The 22824-nt window shown below is 42.7% G+C and overlaps 1 protein-coding gene across 1 annotated transcript in view; it reads left to right on the top strand.

Annotated features, from left to right (window-relative positions):
* The first annotated feature begins 269 nt into the window (after positions 1–269).
* The window catches only part of dct (dopachrome tautomerase), a 58816-nt gene continuing 36261 nt past the window's right edge, over positions 270–22824 (top strand). The window contains exons 1-4 of the mRNA XM_043691451.1: positions 270–1361; positions 7586–7885; positions 16339–16439; positions 21106–21272. Of these exons, the coding sequence (XP_043547386.1) occupies positions 1079–1361; positions 7586–7885; positions 16339–16439; positions 21106–21272 (851 nt within the window). The 5' untranslated portion in view covers positions 270–1078. The remainder of the gene's footprint in view (positions 1362–7585; positions 7886–16338; positions 16440–21105; positions 21273–22824) is intronic.

The raw sequence follows: 22824 nt of genomic DNA, 5'->3' as shown, positions 1-22824 counted from the left end.
ATGACATTGCTAGATGAGCCTTCCAAGATGTCCGCTCCTAGTAAAGCAATGAACCTCTCCTTAATCTGTAATGCAACTCCTTCGTCACTTTTACATCCCTCACTATCACACCTAAAACTAAATACTGGAACATTGGCTGGAATCATGGGCTCTCTAGTGGTTCAATGGTAGTGTTTCTACCTTTGAATCAGGATGCTTGGGTTCAAGTTCCACCTGCTCCAGATGTGCATAACAACATCTGTGAACAGATTCATTAAAAAAAAACAGGTGAGCTGAAAGTCCTGTCCTCTTATCCAAGTCACCATCATGGCTACAACATTGTAGTTCCATGTACTAATCCAGCTTCTAAGCCTTAACTGTTATACTCCTTGCATTGAAATAAATACAATTCTCACTGCCTGTCCTGCTGTGTTCATTAACCTGGCATGCCTGTTCTTTCTATTAGACTTAAAACTCTAGCTTTGGCTGTTTATTAGCTTTATTTATTATCTTCTGCATGTTTGACTATTTTCTGATAATCATGCCTCCAAGGCCTTTCGAAGTTCTACATTTTTTACACTTTTTCACAAGTTTCTTGGTACTTATTCAATTTCTGTTTAAGAGTTCATTTTCTTATTATTAATTTTAACATTTACATTTCTTCATTAAATTGATCCTTTGCATAGATGTCAATGTGGGAACACTGCCACAAGACCATTCACATTCCCGGATCGTCCTCCAATATCGCTTAAGGCAGCTAAGACAAGTAATGAATCAGGCTTCATCAGACTTATCACAGGCACTGAACAATAGAAAGTTTTCAATCGAAAATAAAACAGAAGAATTTCAATGGATCATGAAGAGTGTCATAAGACATCTGCTTGACAGAAGAATTGCTGCAGGTTAAAGGGTCACAAATCATGCGCCTGTCACAAGAGGCTTTGCATGATTGTTTTTCCCTTAGTGAGGCCTTTATTAGGAATCCTTGCAGACTATCAGATTTCCGTTGAATCGAAGCATTCACGTTAGTTTTAAACGGACCTGGCAGCGAAGTTTGAATCTTTCAGTTTTTAAGGTGGGTTACTGGCGTTTCAGGAAGATGTGGAGATCTCTCTGGCTGTGGATGACGCTCGGGGTTGTTGAACTGGCTTTTGCTCAGTTTCCCCGCGCATGTACCACAGTCCCTGCCCTGCTCTCCAAGACATGCTGCCCATCGCAGGGCTCGGATCCGGCAGTGTTGTGCGGGGCTGAACTCAATCGAGGGAAATGTACTGACATGCAAGTAAGTGAGAAACCCTGGAGTGGACCCTACAATCTGCGAAACGTGGATGACCGGGAGAGGTGGCCGCTCAAATTCTTTAATCGGACCTGCAGATGTCTGGGTAATATAATTTTCTCCTTTCTGCTTCTGTACAAGGAATTGGCTTAATCCTTTGATTAGCCCATCGATTTTCAATGTAACTTTATAACTGGTGCATATGTATTAGTTGTTTGAAAGCAACTGATCTCTACACTTTATTGTGGTTAAAAAGGATACAAAGATTTCTGACAGGCCCTTGCAATCTCATTCCTTGCCTCCCTAGGTATCTTGGGATATCAAGCTGTGGGAATGTATCTACCTTAATGTTTTTTCAACGCACCCAACACCACTTAATATCGACATGCCCTAGAATATCAACATACCCCCTTCCTAGTCTTACCATCACGAATTGTTTTCTTCTTGGTGAATACCAGTGTGAAGTACTCATTAGGGACTTCACCCACTTTCTCTGGATCAATGCAAAAAATCCCTCCTTCACCCTTGAGTGGACCTACCTTTCCCTAGTGACCCTTTTGCTTCTAATATAAATATATAAAATGCCTTGGGATTCTCATAATCCTACTTGATAAAGACATTTCATGATCTCTTTTAGACCTCATAATTCCTTGTGTAAGTTCTTTCCCCCTTCTTTCATACAGTATTTGTCAAGGGCCTTATCTGATTTCAGTTACCTAAAGCTTAGAGACACTTCCTTTTTCTTTTTGATTAATCTGTCAATCTTTTTTGTCATTGTCAGAATTACTGAATCTTGCTACTCTTATTTTTGACCTCTCACAGAACATGCTAATCCTGAACTCTGATCAACTAACCTTTAAAATACTCCCATGTGTCAGATATGAACTCATCCTCAAACAGCCCCATCTCATTTCTCCAGTTCCTGCTTAATACAATTGTAATTAGTCTTTCCCCCAATTTAGCATTCATCGAAAGATTAGTCTGATCCTAATCCATAACTATCCCAAGTTTATGGAATTATGATTGCTGCACTCAAAACGCTCCCCCACTGAAATCTCAATCACTTGGGCAGGCTGATTCCTTAGTACAATATCTAAAAAGGCTCCTACCCTACTTGGCCCAAAGCTTTAGGAAATCAACTTGGATGTGCAGAACAAATTCTGCCCCATCGCAGCCCCTGGAGCTAAGAGAGTCCCAGTAAATGTTGGGGAAATTAAAATGACCCACCCACTGTTGTTTTTAACATTTTTCCATGATCTGCTGACATCTCTTCCTTGTTAAAAATGACACAACACCAGTTATAGTCCAACACGTTTATTTGCAAGCACTAGCATTTGGAGCACTGCACCTTCCTCAGGTGGTTATGGAGTATAAGATCATAAGACACAGCATTTATAGCAAACATTTACAGTGTGATACAACTGAGCTGATATATTGAAAAAGACCTGGAATGTTTCTTAAGTCTCTCATCTTTTAGAATGACCATGTTGGTTTCAGTTCTTTCATATGTAAATCCCAGAAGCTTTTTAAAAGTTACATTCTCAAGTGAACTTTAACAATTTCAGCTCAGATAATCCATTGAAGGTGTAAAGTTAAAGTCTGTCTGTGTCCCAATGCTCAGACTGATTCTATTTCTTAAAAAAAAGGATTTACAGAATCTTACATGGATTTATGCAGTTTTAGACCAAAATCAAATGTAATTCTGTAATTACAAATTCACCCCACAAATGTGAGTGTGTGTGTGTGGGGGGGAGATATGAGTGTCTGTGAGAGAGTATATGTGTGAGTGTGAAGGCGTAATAGTCTGTGAGAAAGAGCGTGTGTGGGTATGAGTGTGGGGGCTGTGTATATGTGAATATATGATAGGGAAGTTGTGTATAAGAGAGTCTGCATGAGTGTATGGGTCTGTGTGTGTGTGTGTCTGTGTCTGTAGTGCAATGGGGTCACCAGTAGTGTGACATGAACCCAAAGTCCCGGTTGAGGTCATCCCCATAGGTACTGAACGTAGCTGTCAGCCTCTGATCGGCCACTTTGCACTGTTGCCTGTCCCAAAGTCTGCCTTGGTGGACGGTCACCCAAAGATCTGAGGCCGAATGTCCTGGACTGCTGAAGTTCCCTGACTGGGAGGGAACACTCCAGAAGTCTGTTGATTGTTGTGCTGTGTCCATTCATCTGTTACCATAGACTCTGCTTGGCTGCGCCAAAGTACCATGCCTTAGGGCATCCTTGCCTGCTCCCAATGAAATAGACAACACTGGCCACCTCATACGCTGCAGGCAAGGATGCCCTGAGGCATGGTACATTAGAGACGGGCAGAGGCAACAGCATTGGATGAATGGACACTGCACAACAATCAACAGACAGGAGTGTTCCCTCCCAGTTGGGGAACACTTCAGCGGTCCTGGTCATTCGGCTTCGGACTTTCAGGTGACCATCCTCCAAGGCAGACTTCAGGACAGGCAACAACGCAAAGTGGCTGTTTAGAGGCTGATAGCTAAGTTCAGTACCCATAGGGATGGCCTCAACTGGGATTTTGAGTTCATGTCACACTACTGGTGACCCCCTTGTACTACACAGTTTCTTTCACTCACTTACACATACACACACATGCACAAACACACATATAAGTTTGTTGGGTGAATTTGTACTTGCAGAATTACATTTTATTTAGCTCAAAAACTTGATGAATCCATGCAAGTGGTGAAACCCTTTTTAGAAATAGAATCAGTCTGAACATTGGGACACAGACAGACTTTAACATTACACCTTCAATGCATTACCTGAGCTGAGATAGTATCTATAGTTAAAGTTCACTTGAAAGTGTAACTTTAAAAAAGTTCTTGGATATACACATGAAAGAAATGTATTCAACATGGTCATTTAAAAGATGCGAGTCTTAATAAGCAATCAAGGTCTTTTTCAATATATCATCTCAGTGCATCACACTGTAAACTTTTGCTACAAATTCTGTGTCTTATGATCTTATACTCAGCGACCACCTGGTGAAGAAGCAGCACTCGAAAAGCTAGTGCTTCCACATAAACCTGTTGGACTATAACCTGGCATTGTGTGATTTTTAGCTTTGTCCATCCCAGTCCAATACCGGCACTGCCAAATCATATCTGTTCCTCCATCTCCTGCTGGCTACTCTCCTACTTGCAGATTTTACATTCTTGGCACTCTCTGGTTTTACTACTCGACAGTTAAATTTGGAGAAACTGCAAGAAAAATTGAGAATTGGAGGGAAGACATTTCATATTATTGGCAAGGCTGGTGTGAGGATAAAAAAAAACATTTTCCCACCATGTAGTTAGGATCTGGAATGTACTGCCTATATGTTTTGTGGAGGCAGGTTTAGGCAGAATGTTAGATGATCGTTTAAAGGCAGATAAAGGGGCACAACATTCGCTACTCTCCAGTCCCCTGGTACCACCCCCGTTGCCAGTGAAGACGAGAAGATCATTGCCAACACGAGGTTTTATGAGGTTGAAGAATGGCGGTCATGGTGGATAGCAGGAGCAGACACAATGGGCTGAATGGCTACTTTCTAGATAATACTTTCATGATTTGGTGATTTCTTCAGAATTCTCTATTGGATTTGTGAATGATTTTTATGGACCTTAGGTTTGGCCAAACCTTCCCACATTTCTCCGATCAGACTATTTTGTTATCTAACAACATCTGCCTTTTGCAGAAAAGAACCCAAACACATGCTGCCTTTCCAGACAAATTATAAGTTCTAACTAATTGTGTAATGCTTGTGGAATCTTTATGAAATGTCTCCGTTGGTGCTTTATCCTTTTAATAATACAAAGGTTATTAAAATGAACACAGATTGGATAGTTATAATGAATATTTGCTTTTCTGATTTAGAGGGAGAGCAGTTTCTAAAGATCAGTTCTAAAATTCTTGCTTTTAATATACATTAATGACCTGATGTAGGGCACAACTTTAAAATTTGTAATGATACTGTATGTGGGAATAGAAACTGTGATAGTCATTGACTTCAAGAGGGCTTGAACAGTTCGGTGGAATGGTTGGATACATGACTGATGAAGTTCAGAACTTCAGGAAAAATGATATGTTTGATAGGGAGTATGAGTTGAAGCAATACAAGCTAAATGACATTTCTTTGGAAAGGGGTGCAAGGAGAGAGAAGCCTGAGTGTGTTTGAGCATTCATTTTTGAAGGCAGCAAGATCAGCGAGCAAAGCACTTGGAATCCTGGACTTTGTAAATGGAGGCACAGATTATGTGAACCAAGACAGATCACAAATTTGGTCCACCTTTGAAATATGTCAACATTTGAAAGGAAGTGTAGAAGAGATTTACCAGAATGATCCCAAGAATGAGGAATTAGACTGGAAGATCAGTAAACGTTGGAGCAGAAGTCAACCATACGGTCCCTTGTGTCTGCTCCACCCTTATATGAGATCATGGTTGATCTGATAATCCTCAACTTTCTTGCCTTTTCCTCATAACTCTTGATCTCCTTATTGATTAAAAATCTGTCAATCTCAGTCTTCAATGTGCTTAATGACCCAACCTCCTCTAGTAAAGAATTCCACAGAGTGACTACCCTTATGTGGTAGGCTGAAAGTCTGAAGTTGCCCTCCAGAGAAGAGACAGCCTAGGAGGAGGTTTGATCACCTTCCACTGTGATTTTTGCAGTCTGTTACATGATTCCTTGATCTTGTGATTCTGTAACCTTCAGTTACTTTTGCTGGTTCAGTGATCAGTTTGTAGCTTCCTCAACTTCAGAAAATTCTGATGCAAGGACATTGGGTTGATATCTGTAAGAAAAAGAGTCAAAAACCTTTTAGTGTGGGTAAAGAACGCCAGTTTGGAGAAGTGAGTTCAGCATAATTCCAGAATGATAAGGCTTAACAGATTTACCATCAACACTTACATAGTGAAATGTTTCAAGGCGATTTACATATTCTTGATTCAGCAAACATTAATACTCACCTAGGAGGGAAAGCATCATGACAGGTCAAGAGATTGTTTTTTTAGGAGAGGTTTATAAGATGATCAAAGTGAATTGGCAGTGAGAATTACTGAGGAGGACATCCACAACATAGTGTTGACAAAAGTGAGAAAACAGAATCAAGAGAATGTGTAGTTCTTGATGCTTTCCCAAATTGCAGAAGATTGCAGAGATAGTGAGGCACACACCAATGAAGGTCATCATAAATGAGAACAAGAGTTTTAAAATGTCAATGTTAATGGAGCAGGTGAATGAGCACAAGGATGATGAGTGATCATGATTCAGTGTAAATTAGATCACAGGAGAGAAAGAAAAAATCTGAGGGCAGGATCATGGATAACTACAAAAGTTAAATATGTTATTAAACTTAAAGAAAAAGTATATAATTATGCAAAGATAGGTGGATATCTGTAGATTGGACATATTATACAAAAAAGACTAAAAGGTTAATGAAGGGGAAAAAAATTAGAACAGGAAAGAAAGCTAGCCAGAAATATGAAACAGATTCTAAGACTTCCTATATATTTTGTTTTTAAAAAGTAAGTTGAAGCATTAGTCTTATAGAAAGTGAGCTTGGGGAAGTAATAATGGAAAAGAAGGAGATGGGCAAATGAATTGTATTTTATATCAGCTTTCATTATAGAGGATATACGAAAATTCCAGAAATCTCTGTAAATTAGGAACTTGAAAATTCTCAGCAGGAATCAGTTTATCTCTGATTTATTGATGACAAAGTAAGCTTGAGGGGCCAAATGGCCTACTCCTAACTCATATGTTTGTATCACTCCATTCTGACGATGCTGGGCAAAAGCAGATAATCAGTATATTAAAACCACACAGCCAACAGACTAGTGCTATCAAAGATCGTGAAAGGAACATTTGTCTGCTTAGATCGGTTGGTACATGCTTTGCAGTACTCGTCTGATCAGGTCTCCCAATTAGTAATATTCCGCTGTGTGCTTCACAGTTTGCCATTCAGGAAGTGGTATTGCTTTTACATTGGACATCCAGAACAGAGAAGGGGCTGATATTAGTACCAGGCTGATTAGTAGAAGAAAAGAAATACAGTCAACTCAATGTGAATTAAAAATGCAACTTCCATCAAGTTGATTCTGCTGGATAAGGACAACAATGTTATCAAGGTGTCGATGCAAAATTCAATACCTGAATTTAGTGCCATTTATCAAACAGAGCAGGTTTGAAAACGTGAGTAATGTATGAGTGTGTATTTAATTAGCTGAAAGAGATCTATAATGATAGTTTAAAAAGAAAAAGATTGCTGTACAGTTAATAATGAAACATCATTCTCTGTAACTTGTGAAATTTTTCTCTTCACTGTAATAGGAAATTTTGCTGGGTATAACTGTGCTGATTGCAAATTTGGATGGACTGGCCAAAACTGTGACCTGAGAAGAGCACCAGTGATTAGAAAAAATATCCATTCTCTGACACCAGCAGAGCAACAGCAGTTCCTGGATGCACTGGATCTAGCCAAAACTACAATGCACCCTGATTATGTAATTGCTACACAACACTGGCTTAGTTTGCTAGGACCTAATGGGACTCAACCACAAGTAGCAAATGTCACAATATACAATTATTTCGTGTGGCTTCATTACTACTCCACCAGAGACACACTGCTGGGTTAGTTGTACTTTTTTTTATTTATCAAGAGTAGACAAATTTCTAGGTCTCTTGTTTACATGATCAATTTTATATTAACGTTTACTTGATAAGAAGGTAGCTACAATGTGAAATGAGTAATTATTGTGCATTTTATGATATTGTGAGAATGAAAAGGCATTAATGTTGCTTTATGAGTGACAGTTAAAGTATGTCTTGTCCCAGCCTGTCCAGAACCTCAGGGTTTTGGTATTAATTACCGCTGTGCCAGCAATTAAAATACATATTGGTCTTTCAGCCTCTAAGACTATAATCTGTCCACTTGTCTTTACACCATTTCACAAAAATCTATCATTCCTAGCCTCGAGTATTTAAGTTAACCTAGGATTGATGATTTTTTTGGGGGACAAGTTTTCACACAAACTTTGTAATTCCTGATTTACTCGGAGTAGTCTAGATCTAGTTAGGTGGATTGGCCAAGCTAAATTGCCCATTGTGTTCAGGGGCATATAGGTTAAGTGCATTAGGCAGGGGTAAATGTAGAGTAAAAGGGTAGAGGAATGGATCTGGGTGGGTTCCTCTTCAGAGGGTCAATATGGACTGGTTGGGCCGAAGGACCTGTTTCCACACTGTAGGCATTCAATGATGATTCTATAATCTCATTTTATGACTGTGTCCCTTTCATTTTGAATTTCCAGAGCAAGAGAATGTAGTTTCTCTGTGTCTACTCATTTGAATTATTTTATCAAGTTAAATGCTTCAATTATAATTTCTTTGGCCTGCTACCCTCAACATATTACAAACCAAATTGGATTAAACTTGTCTTGATGAATGAACTCTTTAGCCCGGTGTTAATGTGATTAGCCTGCACTGCTGTATTGACCGATACAAATTAATAATAAATCATCATAACTATCATCCCCCACTTTCAGTCTCCTGATATAATGTCCAAGCTTTGCACTGAATTCCTGCAATTTAAGTTCTTTTTCTCCCACGCGGAACTTTGCTAAATTCTCACAATTATTTGTTACTGGAACCATTCAGACAAAGCCAATTCTTGACGATCAAATATGAATTTCCCTGTGTCAGTGAATTCAAACTCAATAGTTCTGAAGACTTGTGCTGTAGAACTTGTTGCTCGTCTAGCCAAGCTATTCCAGTACAGTTACAACACTGGCATCTATCCAACAATGTGAAAAATTGCTCAGGTATGTCCTGTAATAAAAAGCAGGACAAATTCAATCCAGCCAATTACTGCTCCATCAATCCACTGTCGATCATCAGTAAAGTGATGGAAGGTGTCATCAACAATGCTATCAAGCAGCACCTGCTTAGCAATAACCTGCTCAATGGCACCCAGTTTGGGTTCGATCAGGGCCACTCAGCTCCTGACCTCATCACAGTCAAGGACAAAAGAACCAAATTCCAGAGGTGAGGTGAGAGTGCTAGCCCTTGACATCAAACCTCCATTCAAATGAGTGTAGATTAAGGAGCCTGAACAAAACTGGATTCATTGGGTGTTGGGGGACAATTCTCCAGTAGTTAGAGTCATACCTGACACATAGGAAGATGGTCATGGTTGTGAGATGTCAGTCATCTCAGCGCCAAGACATGTCTGTACGAGTTCCTCAGGGTAGTGTCCTATGTTCAACCTTCTTCAGCTGCTTCATCAATGACCTTCCCTCCATCATAAGGTCAGAAGTGGGGATGATTGCCTATGATTGCACAATGTTCATTTGCGACTCCTCAGACACTGAAGCAGTCCGAGTCCAAATGCAACAAGATCTGGACAATATCTAGGCTTGTGCTGACAAGTGGCAAGTAACGTTTGCATGTCACAAATACGAGGCCATGACCATCACCAATAAGAGACAATCTGACCATGGCACCTTGACATTCAATGTTATTATCATCATCATCACTGAATCCTCCACTATCAATATCCTGGGTGTTATCATCAATCAGAAACTCAACAGGACTCACCACATTAAATGCAGTGGCTACAAAAGCATGTGTGAGGCTAGGAATATTGCGATGAGTAACTCACCTCCTGACTCCCTGAAGCCTGCCTGCCATCTACAAGGCACAAGACAGGAGTGTAAAGGAATACCCCCCATTAGCCTGGATGAGTGCAGCCCCAACAACACTCAAGAAGCTTGACACCATCCAGGACAAAGCGGCCTGTTTGATTGGCACTGCATCCACAAGCATCCACTCTCTCTACCACAGACGCTCAATAGCAGCAGTGTGTACTACCTATAAGATTAGATTAGATTACTTACAGTGTGGAAACAGGCCCTTCGGCCCAACAAGTCCACAACGCCCCGCCAAAGCGCAACCCACCCATACCCCTACATTTACCCCTTACCTAACACTAGGGGCAATTTAGCATGGCCAATTCACCTGACCTGCACATCTTTGGACTGTGGGAGGAAACCGGAGCACCCGGAGGAAACCCACGCAGACACAGGGAGAACGTGCAAACTCCACACAGTCAGTCGCCTGAGGCGGGAATTGAACCCGGGTCTCTGGCTCTGTGAGGCAGCAGTGCTAACCACCGTGCCACCGTGCCGCCCCACGGTGGCACAGTGGTTAGCACTACAGAAATTCACCAAAGACCCTCAGACAGCACATTCCAAACCTACGAACACTTCTATCTAGAAGGACAAGGGTAGCAGATATTTGGAAACACCACCATCTTTAAGGTCCCTTCTAAGCTACTCACCATCCTGACTTGGAAATTATTGCCGTTACTTCACTGTTGCTGGATCAAAATCCTAGAATTCCTTCCCTACTGACATTGTGGGTCAATGCACAACAGGTGGACTGCAGTGGTTTAAGAAGGCAGCTTACCACTACCTTCTCAAGGGCAACTAGGAATGGGCAATAAGTGCTGGCCAGCAACATCCAGATCCCACAAATTGAATAAATAAGAAAACTAGTTTAGTGACTTCTTAAGACTGCTTTGATTTGACATACTGGAAATTTTGACATTTGATATAATTGAAATTATTAAATTAAAGGATTTTTTTGTGTTTTTTGTAAACTTTGGGTGTTCGATCTTACATTTCAAGGCGTCAATGCCCTTTCGTTTTAGTAGCAATTACTAAACAGAGATGTTAAAACCTAGTCAACTGAAATTGATCAGCTCAGTTTTCAATTGGAATGGAATTGTGTTTGCAGCAAGACTATAGTTTGTATGTGAAATCCAGACTTTCTCAGAGATCACATGTACCTACAATTCCCACATACCTGTACAATTTAAAATAGGTCAAAATCCAGCCCACCCCACCCCTCCACCTCTCTATAGATACTGTCCCAGTCTTCATTTCACAATCTAGGGGTAGTCAGATCCATGGGTGGCAGGTGAACCCGAAGGATGAGATATTGGCCTCTGGAAGCAACACCCTGCCCTTGTCTCCAGTTTATTGTCAAGCTAATGGTAAAGTATTGCTTAACAGAGAGACCTTGGAGTCCCGATTCATAGTTCTTTGAAAGTGGAGTTGTAAGTAGTTTGGATATTGAAGAAGGCGTTTAGTGTGCTTTCCTTTACTGGTCAGTGCTTTGAGAATAGGATGTTGGGAGATCATATTGCAGCTGTAAAGGACATTGGTTAGTTTTGGTCTCCTTCCTGTCGGAAGGGTGTTGTGAAACTTGAAAGGGTTCAGAAAGGATTTACAAGGATGTTGCTAGGGTTGGAGGATTTGAGCTATAGGGAGATTCTGAATAGGCTGGGGCGATTTTCTCTACTGCGTAGATGGCTGAGGGGTGATCTTGTAGTGGTTTATAAAATCATGAGGGGCATGGATAGGATAAATAGACAAAGTCTTTTCCCTAAGGTGGGGGAGTCCAAAACTAGAGGGCGTAGCTTGAAGGTGAGAGTGGAAAGACTTAAAAAGGACCTAAGGGGCAATGTTCTCTTGCAGAGGGCGGTGCGTGCATGGAATGAGCTGCCAGAGGAAGTGGCGGCGGCTGGTACAATTACATAATTTAAAAGGCATCTGGATGGGTATATGAATAGGAAGGTTTTAGAGTGATATGGGAGAAAGCGAGCACTGCAGATGCTGGAGATCAGAGTCGAAGGATGTGGTGCTGGAAAAGCACAGCCAGTCAGGCAGCATCTGAGATACAGAAGCATCGACATTTCGAGCATAAGCTCTTCATCAGAAATGTGGGGTGGCCCAAAGAGGCTGGGAACAGGGTGTGGCTGAGGGGAAGTTAGTTGGGAATGCAACAGGTAGATGAAGTTGAGGGTGAAGGTGATAGGTTGGAGAGGAGGGTTGAGCGGATAGGTGGGAGGGAAGGTGGACAGGTAGGACAGTTCAAGAGGGCGGTTCTGAGTTGGAAGGTTGGATCTGGGATAAGGTGGGGAAGGGAAATGAGGAAACCGATGAAGTCCACATTGATCTCCTGTGGTTGGAGGGTCCCAAGGCAGAAGATGAGGTGTTCTTCCTCAAGGCATTGGGTGATAAGTCTTTGGTGATGGAGGACCTACATAACCTTGGGGGAGTGGTAGGGGGAGGTAAAGTGTTTGGCCATGGGGAGGTGGGGTTGCTTCATGTGTGTCTCCCAAAGATGCTCTCTGAAGCGTTCTGCAAGGAGGCGTCCTGTCTCTCCACTGTCGAGGAGACCACATTGGGAGCAACGGATACAGTCGATGATATGTGTGTAAGTGCAGGTAAATCTCTGATGGATGTGAAAGGCTCCTTTGCGGCCTTGGACAGAGGTAAGGGAGGAGGTGTGGGCAGGGTAAAAACAACGACTGCAGATGCTGGAAACGAGATTCTGGATTAGTGGTGCTGGAAAAGCACAGCAGTTCAGGCAGCATCCGAAGAGCAGTAAAATCGGCGTTTCAAGCAAAAGCCCTTCATCAGGAATACAGGTGTGGGCGTAGATTTTGCAATTTTTACGGTGGCAGGGTAAGGTGCTGGGAGGGGAGGGTGGGTTGTCGGGGGATGTGGACCTGACAAAGGAGTCTTAGACGGAATGGTCTTTATGGAATGCATATAGGGGTGAGGAGGAAAACGTATCCCTGGTGGTAGGGTCTGTTTGTAGGTGGAAGAAATGGTAGAGGATAATGCAATGTATCTGGAGGTTGGTGGGGTGGAAGGTGAGGACCAGGGAGGTTCTGTCCTTGTTGCAGTTGGAAGTGCAGAAAGTGCATGAGATACACTGGAGGGCATCATCGACCACATGGGAGGGGAAATTGTGTTCTTTGAATGAGGAGGCCATTTGGTATGTTCTGTGGCGGAAATGGTCCTCCAGGGAGCAGATATGGCGGATGCTGAGGATTGGGAATAAGGAATAGCATTTTTATGGGGTGGGGGGGGGTTGTGTGGGTGGGAGGAGATGTAGTTCAGGTAGCTGTGGGAGTCCGGTTTGTAGTAGGTGTCCATGTTGAGTCGGTCACCGTTAATAGAGATGGAGAGGCCCAGGAAGGGGAGGGAGGTATCCGAGATGATCCAGGTGAACTCAAGGTCGGCATGGAACATGTTAGTGAAGTTCAACCTAATGTTGGCAAATGGGACTAGATTAATTTAGTATATCTGGTTGGCATGGGCGAGTTGGATGGAAAGGTCTGTTTCTGTACTGAAAATCTCTGTGACTGTGAGTCCCTGTGAGCCCCCACAGCACTATAAGAAGATAACAATTACTTGCCTTCTCACCTCTGCATCCCTTCTGGAATAGACTTCAACAGGTGGCTTCTACAATCCAGCTTTCCAGTGCCAAAACATCTGATAGGGTGAGATACTCAACTATGTGCTGCCTGTCTGCTCTTAATGAATTGTTAGGTATGAAATAGGCCAGGTTATTGCAACAGCAAGAGACACTTGTTGGTTACTACTTAGTACACTCACCCAATGCATAAATATAAAGTAGCATGTGTTTCCATCAGCTAATTGCTAAAAGCTAATTGCAAGCTCCAATATTAATGGTAGAAATCAGTTTTGTGTACAGATCACCTTAATCCTTCACTTCTCATGCAGTTAACAGTTTAATGTTGGAAAGAGTGGCACTATGGTAAGCACCACTGCCTTCCACTGCCAGTGACCCAGATTCACTTCCAGCTTTGAGCAGAGTTTGTACTTTCTCCCCATGTGTGTGCATTTTGATTTCCTCACACAGTTCAAAGGTGTGCTGGTTAGGTGGATTGGCCATGCAAAATTGTCCTGTAGTGTCCAGGGATGGATAGGTTCGCCATGCTAAATGTGGGATCCTGGGGATAAGGTAGGATGCTCTTTGGAGGGTCAGTGCTGATTCACTGGACCAATCGGCCTCTTCCCATGCTTTGGGGATCCTATGATGTTCTTCTATGTCCTATTAAACTAGATAATTGGTTCACTCAATGTTGTTTCATTGATGTACGGTACACTGCTTATATATAGCTTTAAAATCCAATCTCAACTCTTAATTTAGATAACACTGAAAATGTTGTTATATCCATTTTTAAAGTGCACTTATCACTTGCAAAGTCTAGTTTTGATGTTCGACTGAAAATGAATGAATGCAGTCCATGGGAGTCTGATTAGCAAGGTTAGATCTCATGGAATATAGGGAGAACTAGCCATTTGAATACACAAGTGTCTCAAAGGTAGAAGACAGTGGGTTGTGGAGGGTTGTTTTTCGGACTGGAGGCCTGTGACCAGTGGAGTACCACAAGGATCGGTGCTGGGTCCACTACCTTTCGTCATTCATATAAATAAGTTGGATGCGAGTATAAGAGGTATAGTTGGCAAGTTATCAGATTACACCAAAATTGAAGGTGTAGTTGACAGTGAAGAAAGTTACCTCAGATTAAAATGGGATCTTGATCAAATGGGCCAATAGGCTGAGGAGTGGCAGATGAAGTTTAACTTAGATAAATGCAAGGTGCTGCATTTTGTGAAAGCAAATCTTAGCAGGATCTATACACTTAATGGTAAGGTCCTAGGGAGTGTTTCTGAACAAAGAGAGCTTGGAGTGCAGGTTCATAGCTCCTTGAAAGTAGAGTCACAGGTAGATAGGATAGTGAAGAATGCTTTCTTTATTGGTCAGAGTATTAAGTGCCGGAGTTGGGACGCCATTTTGTGGCTGTACAGGACATTGGTTAGGCCAGTTTTGGAATATTGTGTGCAATTCTGATCTCCTTCCTATCGGAAAGATGTTGTGAAACTTGAAAGGGTTCAGAAAAGATTACAAGGATGTTGCCAAGGCTGGAGGGCTTGAGCTATAGGGAGAGGTTGAATAAGCTGGGGCTGTTTTCCCTGGAGCATCAAGCTGAGGGATAACCTTATGGAGGTTTACAAAATTATGAGGGGCATGGATAGGATAAATAGGCAAAGTCTTTTCCCTGGGGTGGGGGAGTCCAGAGCTGAAAATGTGTTGCTGGAAAAGCGCAGCAGGTCAGGCAGCATCCAAGGAGCAGGAGAATCGACGTTTCGGGCATGAGCCCTTCTTCAGGAATGAGGAATGTGTGCCAAGCAGGCTAAGATGAAAGGTAGGGAGGAGCGACTTGGGGGAGGGGTGTTGGAAATGCGATAGATGGAAGGAGAGCAAGGTGAGGGCGATAGGTCGGAGTGGGGGTGAGTGCGGAGAGGTCAGGAAGAAGATTGCAGGTCAAGAAGGCGGTGCTGAATTCGAGGGTTGGGACTGAGATAAGGTGGGGGGAGGGGGAATGAGGAATCTGGAGAAATCTGAGTTCATCCCTTGTGGTTGGAGGGTTCCTAGCGGAAGATGAGGCGCTCTTCCTCCAACCGTCGTGTTGCTATGGTCTGGCGATGGAGGAGTCCAAGGACCTGCATGTCCTTGGTGGAGTGGGAGGGGGAGTTGAAGTGTTGAGCCACGGGGTGGTTGGGTTGGTTGGTCCGGGTGTCCCAGAGGTGTTCTCAGAAATGTTCCGCAAGTAGGCGGCCTGTCTACCCAATATAGAGGAGTCCAGAACAAGAGGGCATAGGTTTAGGGTTAGAGTGGAAAGATATAAAAGAGACCTAAGGGGCAACTTTTTCACACAGAGGGTGATGTGTATGGAATGAGCTGCCAGAGGAAGGGATGGAGCCTGGTACAATTGCAACATTTAAAAGGTATCTGGATGGGTACATGAATGGGAAGGGATGGGAGGGATATGGACCGGGTGCTGGCAGATGGGACTAGATTGGGTTGAGATATTTGGTTGGCATGGACAAGTTGGATCCATGCTGTACAAGTCTATGACTCTATGATTCATGTTTGCTCTTACAAACCACAATAACATGTATCTTTAACTCGGACCTCTAAAGTTTAAGTTCAAACACTAATGATATTGACTGGCCTTCCAAAACATTCTATAAATAAGTCAAAATTAGCATACTCCTATGTATCTGGAAAACTTTTAGGTGAGTATTTTTCTGAGTTTTCTGAGTGACGATTGTATATGCAAATGACAAATCTTGATTTAACTGAATCAGACTTAAAAGTAATTTTATTAATTTTTAAATCTTTTTTCCTCATTGTTGCAGGACCTGGTCAGGCATTTAAAGCTATAGATTTTTCTCACCAAGGTCCAGCTTTTCTTACCTGGCATCGATATCATTTAATGTTGCTGGAGAAAGATTTACAGGTTGGATAGTGCTATACTTTGGTTTAATGAGTGTGATGAATCATTTTAATATACAACTGTGTTTAAAAAGGTGGAGAATAAGAAAAAGGAAGGGTAGATTTGAACCCAGAAAATTGAGATATATTTTCTGCACTCCTCTCCCTTCGAGGATTACTAATACCCTTTATTTTGTACTTCAAATAGATTATGTATTAATGGGGTAGACTCTTTTCCATGGCGGGGTTTCCCACCTCATTATCTGAAAAGTCAGTGAGAAATATTTCCTTATTAATCACATTGCCTTTGCAAAGCACAGAGAAGGTTTAATTAGCTAGAGACTGGACTTTGTCCCCTCCTCACTTTGTGAAAGCTCCCCCACAGAGATATTTGGTTACATCTGATCAGTGGCTCCTGTAGTTCCAGTTCCAGCAGTGACCAAGGCTGTGACTACAAGAATCAAAGCTCAGATCTCAGCAGCAGGTTAAGTGCAGGTGTGCACAGTTGGGATTGGGGTTCTTGCTTTGGTGACAGAGAGGAGTGAAGGTGAAACATGACGATACAGCAAAGGGCCACAGTGTTAATTGAGAGGCCAAGGGGAAGGGAAAACCCATAGAATACTGGTGCATGAGGTGCACCAGTGTTATGTTGGTCCTGGGGGAACATCATTTCCCCCAACCTACTTCCCCATCAGAGGCCTATGCAGGGTGACCATTTGGACATGGCCCCATTCCCTCCTACCAATCTCAAGATGCAAGCTGGGTGTAAACTGGCCCTTAAGTGGTCAATAGCCGGTCCTTAAGAACCCAATTGGAATCAGCATAACACCTGTGAGGTTCTGCACTCAATAATTTGCTGATTTTAGGTGGTTTGAATTACCCCAGATCCCTGGTTCTAGACACTGGACTTGTTTCGGGAATCTGAAATGAAGAAGACTATAGACAAGGATTTTAGGGCAAAAGCAACTCTGCTTTTATTTACAATACAAAAGATAAGAATAATACAAGCAATAAAGGTAAATGCAATAAGCAGTAAAATTAACGCTACCAATCCTGGGCTGAAAACTTGTCCCAAACTGAAATCATTCTGGGCCTGTGTGTATTTGTTGCAGTCTGAGCTCAGGATTTTGTCCAGTATTTTAGACAATGGGGATTTTTGCTCAATCCTACGCACACTAGGCCTCATCTGCCAACCCAATACATGCGGATGGACCTGGGTGGTTCGGAAAGTGATGAGGTGTTCACTCAGGGAATTATACTGCTAACAATCTCCCCACCACTGGCAAACCCGCTGGTGTCAAACCATAAGATTGGTCCATGGTTTACTTGCAACCCACTTCTTCATGTCCTCTGTGCAAATACTGTTTGAGTTTGGTTGAAAAGGATGTTGAAAATGCCGTGAAGATGTTCCTCTAAAGTTCACCCTTTTATTTGTGATTTGGAGGTGTCGGTGTTGGACTGGGGATATAAAGTTAAAAATCACACAACACCAGGTTATAGTCCAACAGGTTTATTTGGCAGCACTAGTTTTTGGAGCGCCGGTCCTTCATCAGGTGGCTGTTGACTGTAAGATTGTAAGACACAGAATTGAATTGAATTGAGTTTATTGTCATGTTTACCAAAGCACAGTGAAAAGCTTTATCTTGCAAGCAATACAGGCTGATCACATAGTTAAGTAGCATAGATAGCAAATAATAGGTAAACAGTGGCAAAAACAAAAATAGGCAAATGCTAAGAGTGTGTGAGTCCATTCAATATTCTAACAACAGTTGGGTAGAAACTGTTGCGAAACCGTTTGGTGTGTGTGTTCGGGCTTGTGTATCTTCTCCCTGATGGTAGAAGTTGTAGAAAAACATTGCCAGGGTGGGATGGATCTTTGAGAATGCTGGCAATCTTTTCTTGAAAGCAGGCCTGGTAGATGGATTCCATAGATGGGAAATTGGCCTTTGTGATTGTCCGGGCCGAGTTCACATTCATGTAACGTTCTCTGATCTTGAATGGTACAGTTGCCATACATCCAGACAGAATGCTTTCGATGGCGCACCTATAAAAGTTGGCAAGGGTATTCACTGTCATGCCAAATTTCCTCAGCTGACTGAGGAAGAAGAGACATTGTTGGGCCTTTGTAACCAGTCCTTCCACATTAAGAGTCCAAGAAAGCTTGTTGTGGATGACCACTCCCAGTAGGTTGATACTCTCCACTCGTTCCATCTTTGTGCGGTTAATGCGTAGGGTGACATGAGTAACAACCTGCCAAAAGTCAATAATGAGTTCCTTGGTTTTTCTTGCATTGAGAGCTAGCTTGTTCTCAGTGGACCATTTTTCCAGGTCTTCAACTTCCCGTCTGTAGTCTGTTTTGTCACCATCTGAGATTTGACTGACTATGATGGTGTCATCAGCGAACTTATAAATGGCATTAGTCTGCTATTTGGCGATGCAGTGATGGGTATACAGAGAGTACAGTAGGGGGCTGAGTATGCACCCCTGGGTCTCCAGTGTGGAGTGTTAGTGAGGATGAAATATTGTCCCCAGTCTTCACTGATTGTGGCCTGTGGGTCAGGAAACTGAGGATCCAGTTGCAGACAGTGGGACTTAGTCTGAGATCACTAAGTTTAGTAATCAGTCTTGAGGGGATAATAGTGTTGATGGCTGAACTGTAGTCAATGAGTAGGATTCTTATGTAGCTGTTCTTGGCGTCAAGATGTTCTAGGGATGAGTGAAAGGCAAGTGATATGGCATCTGACGTGGATCTGTTGTTCCGATAGGCAAATTAGACTGGGTCAAGAGTAATGGGGTTGATTAATGCCATGACCAGCTTTTCAAAGCACTTCATGACTTCCGAGGTTAGTGCCACTGGGCGGTGGTCATTGAGACATGCTGCATGAGCCTTCTTAGGCACAGGGATGATGTTGGCCCTCTTGAAACATGCAGGGATAGTGGCCTGCTGCAGGGAGAGGTTGAAGATATCTGAGAAGACCTCTACCAGTTGATCTGCGCATGCTCTGAGTGCACAGCCTGGTACTCCATCTGGTCCCATCGCTTTCCTTGGATTCACACGAACGAAAACTGATCTGACCTCTTATGCAGTGGGATAAGTTCATCAGGACCTACCAAACTTCTGCTCAAAATGAGCATAGAAGGCATTGAGATGGTCTGCGAGGGATATGTCATCATCTGCTATCTTGCACTGTCTCTTTTTAGAACCTGTGATGCCATTCAGTCCTTGCCATAGTCGCCATGTGTCTGTCTGGGTCTCTAGTTTGGATCGGTATTGGTCCTTGGCTGTCTTAGTGGCTCTGCGAAGGCACAGTTGAATTCCTTATGTTTGAGTTAGTCTCCTGATCTGAAGGCCTCACATCTGGTTTTTGGCAGGTTCTGTATGTCCTGATGCATCCAGAGTTTTGTGTTGGGGAATACCCGGATTGACTTCCTTGGTATACAGTCCTCCACACATTTGCTGATAAAGTCAGTGATGGTGGTGATGTACTCGTCCAAGGTACCTGTGGACTGTTTAAACATGGCCCAATCAGCTGATTCCAGACAGCACCGGAGTTGATCCTCTGCCTCCTCCGATCTGCACTGGACCTATTTCTGCAAGGGGGTCTCATGCTTGAGCTTTTGTCTGTAAGCTGAGAGAAGAAGCACAGCATTGTGGTTGGAGTTCCTGAAATGAGAGCAGGGGATGGAGCGGTAAGCATCCTTCACAGTGATGTAGCAGTGGTCTAAAATGTTCAGGCCCCTGTTGGGGCATGTACTGTTCTGGTGGTACTTGGGCATTTGTATGTGTGTGAGTGTGAGTGTAAAGGGGTATAAGTCTGTGAGAGGGTGTGTGTGTGTCAGACAGGAGTCTAAGGCGGACTTCGGGACAGGCAACAACGCAAAGTGGCCAAGCAGAGGTTGATAGCAAAGTTCGGTACCCATAGGGATGGCTTCAACCAAAACCTTGGGTTCATGTCACACTACAGATGACCCCACTGCACTAAACACACACACACCCTCTCTCTCTGATACACAAGCTCTCTCTCGTACACTCAGACATACACTCCCACACCAACACACGCACCCTCTCACAGACTTATACCCCTTTACACTCACATGCATACACATACACACACTCTCTGACAGACACTCATACCACCCCCGCACACACACACACCCCACATGCACATACACATATAAGTTTGTGAGGGCACCTCACACCTTCAATCTGAAATGACATGGCACCTATTGTTAAAGTTCACTTGAGAGTGTAACCTTAAATAAAATTTCTGGGATTTTCATATGAAAGAACTGAAACCAACATGGTCATTCTGAAAGATGAGAGACTTAACAAACAATCCAGGTCTTTTTCAGTATATAATTTCAATTGCATCCCACTGCAAACATTTGCTATAAATTCTGTGTCTTGTGATCTTATACTCCACAGCTACCTAATGAAAGACCAGTGCTCCGAAAGCTAGTGCTTCCAAATAAATGTGTTGGGCTATAATGTGGTGTTGTGTGATTTTTAATCTTTTATTTGTGATCTGGTGCCTATGGCTGCAGTGTGGAAATTTTGCATGAAGAAATTACCTTGTTCATTTCACAGCACAGGATGCTTAATCAAACATATTACACCACTGAACAGCTATTATTTTTCCTGGACATTGTGTATGCTTTCACACAATTGAAATCCAATTTATTCCTCTCAGAATCTCATAGGAAATGATTCATTTGCAATTCCATATTGGAACTTTGCCACAGGAAGTAATGACTGTGATGTCTGCACAGCATCTTTGTTGGGATCCATGCGCCTTGATGACCTGACATTAATCAATCAAAGTTCCAGGTTCTCTCAGTGGGAGATTGTGTGCAATAGGTGAGTGATTGAATGCTACAAATTGCGATTGAGTTCTGAATTAAACATTAATGCAAATCTCACATTGAAAAGCATTGACTAACCTTCAGACATGCGCCATTGACTTCAAAGGGTTTGAAAAGCAACATATAAATGCAATTATTTATTTCTTGCCAGGTCACCAGTAAGTCCATCGACATTGTGAATATGTTTTTCTGAACTGACTTTCAGATGCCATAAATTTCTTTTACCATAATCCCAGCTAGGATATTGTTCAGACTTATTCTATCAATTCACTTCTCCATAAAACTTCCCAGTCAGACCAAAACTATATGTTTTAATCATGATAACATCATAGATCCCATGTTGTTATTGGGACGGGCTGTGGGGGGCAAGTGAAATAGGGATTGATAGGAAGGGTGAGGGGATAACAAATTAAGAATATTATATATGAATGCATGAAGCATTAGAAAAAAGATGAATGAGCTTGGGGCTCCGTTGGAAGTTGGCAGGTACGATGTCGTGGGGATAACTGAGACATGGCTTCAAGTGGACAGGGCCTGGGAATTGAATATTGAAGGCTATAAGTGCTATCAAGAGGACAGACTGACGGGCAGAGGGGTGGGATGGCCCTGTGGGTCAGGAATGATAATTCAGTCCGTTGCGAGGGGAGACATAGAATCAGGAGATGTAGAGTCAGTATGGATAGAGCTGAGAAATTTGAAGGGTAGAAAGCCCCTAATGGGAGTTATCTACAAGCTCCCAAACAGCAGTCTGGATGTGTGTTGTGAATTGAATAAGGAGTCAAAATTGGCCTGTCGCAAAGGTATTACTACTGTTTTTATGGGGGATTTCAACATGCAGGTAGACTGGGAGAATCAGGATGGTACTGGACCCCAAGAAAGGGAGTTTGTGGAGTGTCAAAATAACTTGTACTGGTGCCTACCAGGGAGAAAGCAATTCTGGATTTGGTGTTGTGCAACAAACTGGATTTGATCAGAGACCTCGAAGTAAACGAGCCATTAGGAGGTAGTGACCATAATATGATAAGTTTTACTCTGCAATTTGAGAGGGAGAAGGGAGAATTGGGAGTGTCAGTATTGCAGTTGGACAAAGGGAACTATGGAGCGATGGAGGCGGAGCTGGCCAAAGTTCAGTGGTTCAATACCCTAGCAGGGATGGCAGTGGAACAACAATGGCAGGTATTTCTGGATATAATGCAGAAGGTACAGGATCGGTTCATTCCAAAGAGGAAGAAAGATCCCAAGAGGAGGCGGGGCTGCCCTGGTTGACGAGGGAAGTTAAGGACTGTATAAAGATAAAAGAGAAGTATAACATAGCAAAGATGAGCAGGAAGCTGGAGGACTGGGAAACTTTTAAAGAGCAACAGAGGATAACTAAAAAGGCAAGACACAGAGAAAAAAAAGAGATACGAAGGCAAACTGGCCAAAAATATAAAGGAGGATAGCAAAAGATTTTTTAGGTATGTGAAAAGAAAAAAATGTTGTGGTTCTGTTCGCCGAGCTGGGAATTTGTGTTGCAGACGTTTCGTCCCCTGTCTAGGTGACATCCT

The sequence above is a fragment of the Chiloscyllium plagiosum genome, chromosome 6 (assembly GCF_004010195.1).
Source record: "Chiloscyllium plagiosum isolate BGI_BamShark_2017 chromosome 6, ASM401019v2, whole genome shotgun sequence".
NCBI classification, from domain to species: domain Eukaryota; kingdom Metazoa; phylum Chordata; class Chondrichthyes; order Orectolobiformes; family Hemiscylliidae; genus Chiloscyllium; species Chiloscyllium plagiosum.
This window is presented reverse-complemented; position numbering and strand designations above follow the sequence as displayed.